The sequence below is a fragment of the Sparus aurata genome, chromosome 16 (assembly GCF_900880675.1).
Source record: "Sparus aurata chromosome 16, fSpaAur1.1, whole genome shotgun sequence".
Lineage (NCBI taxonomy): Eukaryota > Metazoa > Chordata > Actinopteri > Spariformes > Sparidae > Sparus > Sparus aurata.
This window is the reverse complement of record NC_044202.1, coordinates 20,945,156-20,955,404: the sequence shown is the minus strand read 5'-3', so window position 1 is coordinate 20,955,404 and position 10,249 is coordinate 20,945,156. Positions and strand designations below refer to the sequence as shown.

Below are 10,249 nucleotides of genomic sequence, written 5' to 3'. Positions count from 1 at the left end.
CCACCAAACGTGTGTGTGTGTGTGTGTGTGTGTGTGTGTGCTTGAATTCAGGCCAGAGTCTATGGTTCTCCCTCTTCTTTTTCCCTCTTCTCTCTGTAATCTTTCGTTCATGAAGTTAACTTTAAATGGCTCTAAACAATCACCTGCCTGTATATAAAGGCTAGAATTGAGTTCAGTGTTGAGGAGAAATGTCTGAAGCAAGGAGGTAGCTGAAGAAGAGGCAACGTACTTTTATGGAGCATGAACTTGAAATAATGATTGATCTAACTGACGGATGAAAAAGAGTATTATTTGGGGGCTTCGAGGACCACAAACACGGAGGCAGTCTATGAGAAGGGACTGAGCCGGCTTTACTTCATCAGGAGGCTCAGGTCCTTCAATGTCTGCAACCAGATGCTCTAGAAGTTCTATCAGTCTGTTGTTGCGAGCACCATCTTCTTTGCTGTTGTTTCCTGGGGCATCAAAGCAAAGAGCTCAAACAGACTAAATAAACTCATTAGGAAGGCAGGGTCTGTTGTTGGCTCTGAGCTTGTCACCCTGGAGGAGGTGGTGGAGGACAGGATGCTGGGAACACTGCTGGTGATCATGGACAATGTCTCTCAGCCTCTCCACAAAACTCAGACACATTCAACCTGTTGCCTAAAGGAACAGCTCAGGAAATCATTCCTACCTGGTGCCATCAAGACTTTACAACGCTACAACCCTTTACAACCCTTATCCATTTACCTTTCCTCATCTATTGCAGTAGTTTATCTTATTTTACAGCCACTTAAGCGTTTGATTGTTTTTTATATATTGTATTTAGTATTTTATTGTTTCTATATTTGCCCATATATTTGTATTGTATATGTACTGAATGTACCTGCTGCTATGATAACTTTAATAATCCGTGAGGGGAAATTAGGTTATCTATCCATTTATCCATCTATTATCATTATCATAATTCACACCATTTTTACAGAAGACAGTAAAAACAAGGTGAACGACTCTCAAATCACTGCGTGAACATAGTGAGGGGTTTTTAACTATAAATGTAATCCCGACACAATTTAGTGAAAAAAAACAAACAAAAAAAAAAACAGCTCTAAATCAAATGTCACCCTAATTCACATAATCAGACTGGAAAGACTGTGTGCATGTTACACATGGTGTTAAAGATGTGTACACCCTCTGTGGATTTTTAAGGCTGCCTCCTCAAATGACCAAATCCAACGTTGTGCCACATACACACAAACAACTGATTCAAACACAGACCGTTTATTTTCATTTTATTTTCATTTTATTTGATCAGAATAAAAAAAAACATTGGTTAAATACGAGCCCTCTTCGAATAATATGACGCATTCTAGTCTTTCGCACAGTTATTAAAATAGAACTGTATCCTCTTACAAAACAAGCTCACTTCTCATGATGAATACCTCGATCTGAAGCACACTGGCATTTAGGACAGCTTTGCATTACAATTGTACTCACACTGTTCCAGTGACAGCGTCTCTTCTGTGTTTGTCACACATACTGTATCTAAAGAACCAGTTGCGCTCAGGAGATTCAAGTCATTTTATATGTTGCATATAGTATCAATGGAAACACAATAATGTAGGATTTGAGCCAGACGTTGCATAGGCTTCTCTAAAGGGACACATGCATAATAGAAGAGTAGTGCAACAAGCAGCGGAAACATAGATCCTTATCATCGACAGCATGAACACACAGGACAGCACTAAACCTCATATTTAACTGGTTATATAACTGTTACAGTACATTGGCTGAGAGTGCTTACGAAGCTACATACTGACTACATACATGTGGTTATGGCACTGAGTACAGCTCGTTAACTGGATGCTATACATAAAGCTTTAAGGCAACGATTAACTGTATGTCTTTTGTTCTGCTATGTGGTGCTACATGTAGCATATTTACACATTAGAACAGTGGATCATAAAGTCGAGTCCATCCATCAGTAACAGACTCATCTGGTCATGAGTTTCATACACTTTCACTTATAACACATCAGAAATCTAAATACTCATCAGAAGGGGAACTGGGACCAAACCTCATCCAGCAGGGCTCTGTGGTCTAATGTAATGTGTAGGGCCCTTTAACATGATGGAGCTGGAGAACCACAGCATTAGAAGAGATCATCAGCATAAATAATGTTCAGTCATACACACCAGTGGAGTTGTTACAGAAAGCATGTGCAATAGTAACTTTATGGTTCTATTACCGATTGTGTTGTTGTAAAGAGGACTGTATTAGAAGGATGTCTGATATGTAAAGACAGTTTGATTCATCTCTGCCTCGATTCATCTCTCTTTATAGCGTTGACCAGAAGCTGATTTAACAGCCGGCCAGCCAATGGTGGATAAACAAATGCTCATAACATAAGTGGAGTGACATGACGTGGCACTAAAGACTAGCCAATAGGAGATTGAGTTTTCTTCCCTTTCACCAGATGTCATGCTCTCTCCCATCATCTTTGCTGAAGTGACACCTGTTGAACCCTCGGGTGTCTTCACTCGTCCTCTTTTCATCCTCAACAAAAGCTGATCTTAACACTGGATCAGAAACATACGGGAGTACTTTTGAAATCGCAGTAAAAACAGACTGATGACGCAATAGATTAATTTAATTTGTTTACTGTTGCCACGGAAACACGATAAAGTCAATAACACACATGAACTAAGCCAAAAAAGGCAAAGTTACCGTGTGTGTGAGGGTATGTGGAGGTGTTTGGGTATTTTTAGGGCTGTGCGTGGTGTGAAAAGAGAAAGAATTCAGGATACAAAAACTATTTAAAGTTATTTTGGGTTTGGACAGAACGAGTGACTGCCAAGGTTTACAGCTCAGGCGCTGGCACCAAGAGCACACTGTGGGCCAAAAAACTGTCGGGGGAACGGTGCACAGCTCTCTAATTGTTTTCACTGGTGGTTCAGGCTGTGAAAAAGACAGATCAGGGTGTCTAAGCTAAAATAGCACCTCCAGAAAGGAAATATAAGTCAACAGCTCTCATGAGATGACTACAATTAAACACCACTGGAACAAACAGAACAGAATGAACCCGCTTCAACCCTCCCGACTCCTGAACAGACCTGAGGTATGAAGATCAGAGAAACCCTGTATCAATAAACGGAAAAGTATAAAAATGTTAAGCTCACACGCAGGACCACATGAAACAAGGAGGATTTTTGGTACGTTCTTTAAATATCATGGATCCCCCTCCTCATGTACTGTATGAAGCCACGCACTTAAACTCTGATACGTGTCTGACTTGATTTGTTCTGGGAAGAAGCATAACTATGACATTAAGATGTCCGTCTCAATGTGAACTCAGAGCTGTGGATTTGTTTTCTGTGTGTCAAACTACGAGCGGTGATCAGAGTGAGAGGGAGGAACATTGTTTTCTGTTGAGTGCTCATGATACTTCACGCCTTTTGTCACTGAATCAGTGAAGCACGTGTGTGAACAACATGTTCAGTGACTGATAGAGAAGACCTTCAGGATCAGGTGTGAGCCGTCGTGTTGCATGAAGCTACAAGCTGAAGAACCAAAACTTCAACATCACACTGACATCCTGTGACAGAGCTTCACCATCTCCACAGTGTGTCATATAGTTCCCTGCATCAGTGTAGGCATAGCCTTTAAAGAACACCATTTCCCACAAGACCATTCTTCTAGGGGTTAAAGGGTTATTTTACACATTAGTGTGTTCACAGGTCGTCTTGTGGAGTACCACTACACACAGTAGTATGAAGCCTTTTGTGGCTCCAGAGGACACTGCATGAACTCTGATTAATTTCCTCCAATGATGTCACCTGGCTATATAGCATTTTGGGTAATGTAGTAACCAGGATTAGAAAAGGAAGAAGAATGTGTGGAATAAAAAGATGATATCTGTGTTCTGCTGTGTGTTGGAAGAGAGCGGTGCTGGACCAGTGGACTGATTTCAACATCACACTTGCATATGAAAAAACACAATGGGCTTTATATAGCCAGGATGTGAGGCCCATCATTACTGGTGCACAAACTGAGTAACTGCACATGAACATTATGTTAGCTGCTAGCATTGCACTGATGGCTATGCTGATCTGATCGCTAGCTCACTGCTGGCCAGAGCAACGTAACGTCAGGTTGCATTTCTCTACAGTTGGTTCTTCACATCCTTAACCTGACTGTGGGAATATAACCGTAGGAAGAAATATCACAAAAAAACAACAATGACTTTGGTTTACAGATTTTACACCTTCGCTTGGCTCGTTATGATACTCTGAAATCATTAGAATGAGCCTGGGACTGGAGTCCGGTTGATTGTTCATGACAGATTAACAGTTAACATGATTTATAAGGGTTTTTTCACATTAGGTACGATTCTTTGGCACCGTGCTAGAGTACGACTGCCCCCCTCTCTGCCTCTCTCCTGCTGGTCAGTTTCACCTTGGTAACGCCTCTTCACACTCAAGTACACTTCTGTATGCAGTGAGTGAGCTTGCCGTCCACCAACATAAAAAAAAGAAGAGGAAGCAAACACTCGTTTCCAACACACAGTCGCAGCAGTCCACTGCCATGCTTTGGTACAGTTGCTTTCACACCTGAAGCAAACCGTACTCAAGTACTGTTTATGTGTACTCGAGTACGGTTCCTACATGAACTAATCGGAACACTTGTGTTCACACTAATCACACAAACTGGACTTTGGGGTCAAGTGTACTCAGATCCGGACGAGAGTCCCTGATGTGAAAACACCCTGAGCTGTGCGGGATGTGAGGACATTAGTCACAGCAGTCCCAGTGTGTAGAAGCAGAATGAATAGATGATCAGGGGTATGATAGATTTGTTGTTTGCATATCTGAGTACTGCTTTAGGTCTGGTTTTCCTTCATAAACTGTGGTGCTTCCTAGCAGAGATGATTTAAAAAAGAAGTGTTACTGATTCACTGAATGTTTCCTTAAACAGTTAAGTTTTGAGTTAGTTTCTGTAGCTGCACAGCCTTCTGGTCCTGTTTGTGGTCTGTTACAGTCACGCATGATAACAGGGTGAGGCGATGTGGGATCCTACAGAAAGTCAATGTTTCCTACATAACCCAGGGTCCATTACAGTAACATAAAACAGGTATTACTCTCCCTTGTGCCGCCCAGAGAAGGATCCCTATGTAGGTGGAGGTCCGTCGTAACGAAGCATGACGTTGAAGGATCGGGCGAAGTTGTTGGAGAGCGAGCAGCTGTTGCCTTCATCCATGAGAGGCAGCAGGAAGGCGAGCAGCAGCAGAGCGAGGAGGAGGAGCCACAGAGGAAGAGCCAGTCGACAGACCCGCTGCAACAATCCGGGCTTCTGCAACACAGAAAAGACTCATTAATGCACAGACACACACAGTATGTCATTCAAAAATACAACTGTGGAAATGACTAAAGACTTTAAAACTGAAATACGACCCAGTTGAGTTTGCTATTTTCCCAGCTGCTCATGACCTCATCCTAACTGTTTACAGCAGAGTCCTATCACCCATCCTCTCAGCTCCTGCTGTACTTCTGAATCTGGTCCCAACTTCACCTTAATGATGTATTCCCTCATCCTGTACTTCATAGTAACAGGTACTGGTTACATGGTATTCTACCTTAACAGACTGCACACCCACACCTGCCTCTGCTGCTCTTCTGGGTTTCTGCTGCAGATTCCTCAGAGTGTTTGGGATGTTTTAGTTTGTCAGTGTGTGAAATACACTAACAGTGACGGGATCATTGTGTGATAAAATGCTCAGAAATCTAAAATCTAAATGTGAACTCCTCTGAAGACGGAAGCAGAAGCATCTCGCCCACACAGTCAGAAACATCATGTCCCACCGTCCACTGATTCAGCTCAGTCCTCTACACTCAGACAGTTGTTCTGTGACTCACGATTACTGCCCACGCTCATCCCTCACTTTTGAAGCCACCCTCACTGGAAATAATCTAATGAAAAGCACAACACTTGCCTGCGAAGGCCCAGCGTCGAATATGAACAGATGGAGAAATCGTTAATGTGTTTATCTACAGGACTGTTGTGTGAATATTTGTTAAAACTCCTCAGAGTGGCTCGCTGCAGTGCCTCATGCACCACAGTCCTGACACAAGACTCAAGAGTCTCCATCCACTCATTACGAACATGTTCATCATGTCAGTGTTCAGTTGATTCCTACAGCTCTCATGTTTCTGTGATCAAGTGGAACACACACCACTTTGTGACAAAAAACATTCATGAAGTTTGGTTCAGTAATTAATTTATCATAGGTCTTCTGAAAATGTGACCAGATCTGCTAGAATCCTGAGCCTGCTGTGTTGAAGAAGCCTCCTGCAGTGTTCACATACTATTGGATGGATGGTAGTGCAGGGAAACTACTTTAGTTGTAGAGTTTAGAGACGCTTGTTGTTTCTATCATCTTGATCATTTGAGCTCAAGCTCAAGATCTTGACGTTTGTCATTTATTGACACCAAACCCTTCTTCTGTGTAGCCATTTTCATGGTGATGGCGTCTCACAGCAGGGAGGAAACTGTAGAACACATCCAAAGCTAACAGCGTGGTCAAACACTTGAGATGGACAGAGTCTGTGTGCTCTGTTGTGGACACAGGGACAGAGAAGGCATGTGGAGTGTGTTGGACTGTGTGTGTAAAGGTTAATGACTGATGGAAGAGGAAGTGAAACTAGATTACCATACCTCCATGACAAACACTCACTGGGCAAAGGTATGTGTGTGTTTCTAAGAATCAACACACACTCCCTCAGGCTACTGTGACAGAATGAACACGACAGGAAACAGAAGACTCTGGTCGTCAGGCCTGCAGTATGTTAGGCATCTGTGCTGATGGTGACAGGACTGTGACTGTCCTCACTGTAACAACTCACTACTTCAATACATTTCAACTACGTTTTTTGATGGTTGGGTAGTGACCTTTCTTTAATTTGTTTTTTATTTTATTCTCTATTAACATGTAACATGAGCCAAATGAAGAATTACTCAAAATGAATTAATGAATAAATAAAAACTCACTCACTAATTTTTTGTCAGCCATTCTTAGTCTGAAGAGGTCCTTAATATTTTATAAACTCTGTAACTCTGTCATGTGTTTATGGAAATAGTCTAAAGAATGTCTGTTTGACATGAGACAACATCATATAGATCCTGATGAAATAAAGTGCACAGAACAGAACTGGGTGTAAGGTGTTTCCTCCATCACAGACACACAGGAGGTGATGTAGAGTGTGGTGTTTAACTCTGCAGCCATGCAGACGCACATGAACAGTGTGTTAGAGACAGATTTGATCTCATCAGCACTATTCTTTAACCACTCATATATTATATATTTCATTGTGTTGTTAACTTTCGGTGTGATGACAGGTCATTAATAAATGTTAGTAATCTGATTAAGAAATAGACAAAAATGGGAATACTGGCAAATGTTTATATGTATACACACTGTTCAGCACACTGTGCTTTAAATCAAGAGCTGACCAGCAGACAAAGATGTCCGTCATTCCAAACTGAATGTAAATGATGTCTTCATTTAAAGACTCAGCTCTCTACACCTTTAATTCACAAAATGTCCCGCAACATCAGAAATACCATGACATATCATACATAGCTGTGTGTTTGTGCTTCATGGCACTCGAGAGAAAAGCAAATGATGTGAATCAACAAACCATGTCGTCATTAAGCAGTCAACCCCCTCTCCTGAAGATAAAGGCACCCTCAGTCCGTAAAGACCGTGTGAACACAGTCTGAAGAGGAATGTTTGGAGGGCTGTTTGAGCCGGACCGTCTGAGGGGTCAACAGGGAGGCTTTCTTTAATCTGCTGCTCACCACCCGCTGCTCACTACATGAGTGGGGGGTTGGGGGGCTGGTTTCGATCTGCTTGATTTGATGCCAGTCCTGGTTGGTCAGGTCAGGTGTTTGGCTCTCTGCAGCCTGAAGACCTCTGGGAGATTTCAGTGTCAAATGAATGAAGGACAGGCTCGGTTCAGAGGTTTAACACTGACCCCAGGTCATTTTCCTTCACTAATCAAGTACACAGGAAGAACACTTTTTATGTTCCTAGTAGCTTTGGAATAAATAGAAGTGGGGGTTTACCATAGACAGCAACAGGCACCTGTTTATAAAACTAAAGAAAGAGCGCCATCTGCAGGACATGCACCTCTTGAACGCCTCCAACAGGTTCAATCTCCAAAACAAAGCAGATGAACAAACTAACTAATGAAATACCAATCAGCACGCAGCATTACAACAAAGAACCTCAGACCTTCTAGCATCACAAAGAAAGACATTTGTGACTTACATGTCAAAGATGAACGTATCACAGTGTTTGTTAACTTATATCAGAGTGTTTACATCTCTGTCATCTAAAGCACGTTTGATGCTTCATACCTCAATAATGCAGCAACACCAGATAGGTCGGAGCACCGTGTTAAACTACACATCTTCAACACACATTTTACCAGCGTATATCATCACACAGTATGTATGTGCTCCTCCACTGATCTGATATTAGTGATGTCTATGTTCATGCTACATAACTAACAGCATCCAGATCATCATCAGGACTTGATTGGATCTACAGTTTATTGACTTTATCAAACTGTTAATTATAGTTAATATAGTCACTAATCTATTAATTACAGTTAATTATATAGCTTGGTACACCAAACCAAGTATTCAGTTATTCAGTTAATTCTATAAAAACATGTGTCTGTGTGAGGAAAGACTTGTGTAAATGTTCTCAGTGAAAACTATCTTCACCATAATCACGCTCAGTTCTGTTTGTCATAAATACTTCTGTGTTACCTTCTGCACCTTTGCTGCGACGGCTGGCTCCTCCTGTTTGGCTTGGACACTCTGCAGAGTCAAAACAGTTCTGAATCAATTCACAGTGGTAACTGTGATGAAACATGTCAGCCAGATTAACAAACACAAACACTGTGCCCTGTATCATCATACTGAAGTCAAAGCACACTGAGTCCTGCAGGACCACACTGCTGCACAGCCTGCAGAGCTCTGAAGTTTGTGAAAACATCTGGTTTAGTCACATCTGGAGAAGACTCACTCACTGAGTCTACAGGGCAGAAGATACTTTACAGATATGTGACAGGATATCTTTACTGAGCAAGCAGTGTCTTAAAATGTGTTAGACTGCCACCCTGTGGTGAACAACAGCAGGGACCATGACAACTCATCCCACTGAACACGCAGTGAGGAGTTAATGCTACTATCTGGAACACAAGAGCATTTAGAGACATGTTTCCAAATCAAGCTCACTGACTTTGGTAATAATACCTTAATAGTATTTATAAAAGTATTTAGACCTTTAGTAAATCATCTCAAAAGATATTTACATTATTGAATATAAGCCTGTCACATAGTATAGAACAATGTGCAGCCTGCAGCTAGAAGAAAAGGTGAGACCTCCAGACAGGCAGTGACCCAGGTGTTGATGGAGCAGCTGCAGTATGAAGACAGGGTTCTCTACTCTTTGAGCTCCATGTTCTCTTTCTCTACATCCCTTTCCATTAACTCGACTCTGCCAATATCAAATCTAATGCAAATAACACAGAGAGGAAGCGTTATAATGATGATGACACACTGCCCCTGTTAGGCTTGCTCCTCTCACCTTGGCACTGGTCCTGGTCCTGATGTCTCTCAAGTCCTTCAGTTTGGACTTGTGGAGCATCCAGCGGTAGCGAAGTTCCTCCAAAGACACATCCTCTGCTGGGCCTAGGCCAGCCTCGCTGCCCTGACTCTCCTCCAGCAGCAGCTGGAACTGCTCCTGACCCCAGGACACTCCTGCCCTCAGAGCCTGCACCAGGACAGAGGAGAGTTTCAGCTGTAGTGGACTAGTTCAACAAGTTCCTGAGGCTGTTCCTTCTGCTACAGCTCAGAAATGATGAGTAATAGAAGGTGCAACAAAACTGAGCCCTTTATCCACAAAAGCTGCTTTCCAATCAGCAAAACAAGAAAAAAAAAGAAAACATTACAGACTATCAAAGTTGACAATCAAAGCAGATCACGACAGATAATGACTTTTCTCCAGCATAAAGAAAGAAAAACATTCAGCAGAATATTCTACTTTCACAAAACCCTCAGGCAATCAAAACTTTAGTTAACAGTTCAAACAAGCCGATGAGTGAAAAACGTGTTACTAAAAACCAACACAAGCTCTACAGCATGCTCCAGTAATACTGGTATTTTTCTAAGAATGAAGGTTTAGTTCATTTCAGATAGTCTGTTC

The 10,249-nt window shown here is 42.0% G+C and overlaps 1 protein-coding gene across 1 annotated transcript in view; it reads right to left on the bottom strand.

Annotated features, from left to right (window-relative positions):
- Positions 1 to 1,241: 1,241 nt before the first annotated feature.
- The window catches only part of syne3 (spectrin repeat containing, nuclear envelope family member 3), a 34,453-nt gene continuing 25,445 nt past the window's right edge, over positions 1,242 to 10,249 (bottom strand). Inside the window, exons 16-18 of the mRNA XM_030391524.1 lie at positions 9,632 to 9,817; positions 8,809 to 8,859; positions 1,242 to 5,325 (exon numbers count right to left, since the gene is read on the bottom strand). Of these exons, the coding sequence (XP_030247384.1) occupies positions 5,143 to 5,325; positions 8,809 to 8,859; positions 9,632 to 9,817 (420 nt within the window). The 3' untranslated portion in view covers positions 1,242 to 5,142. The remainder of the gene's footprint in view (positions 5,326 to 8,808; positions 8,860 to 9,631; positions 9,818 to 10,249) is intronic.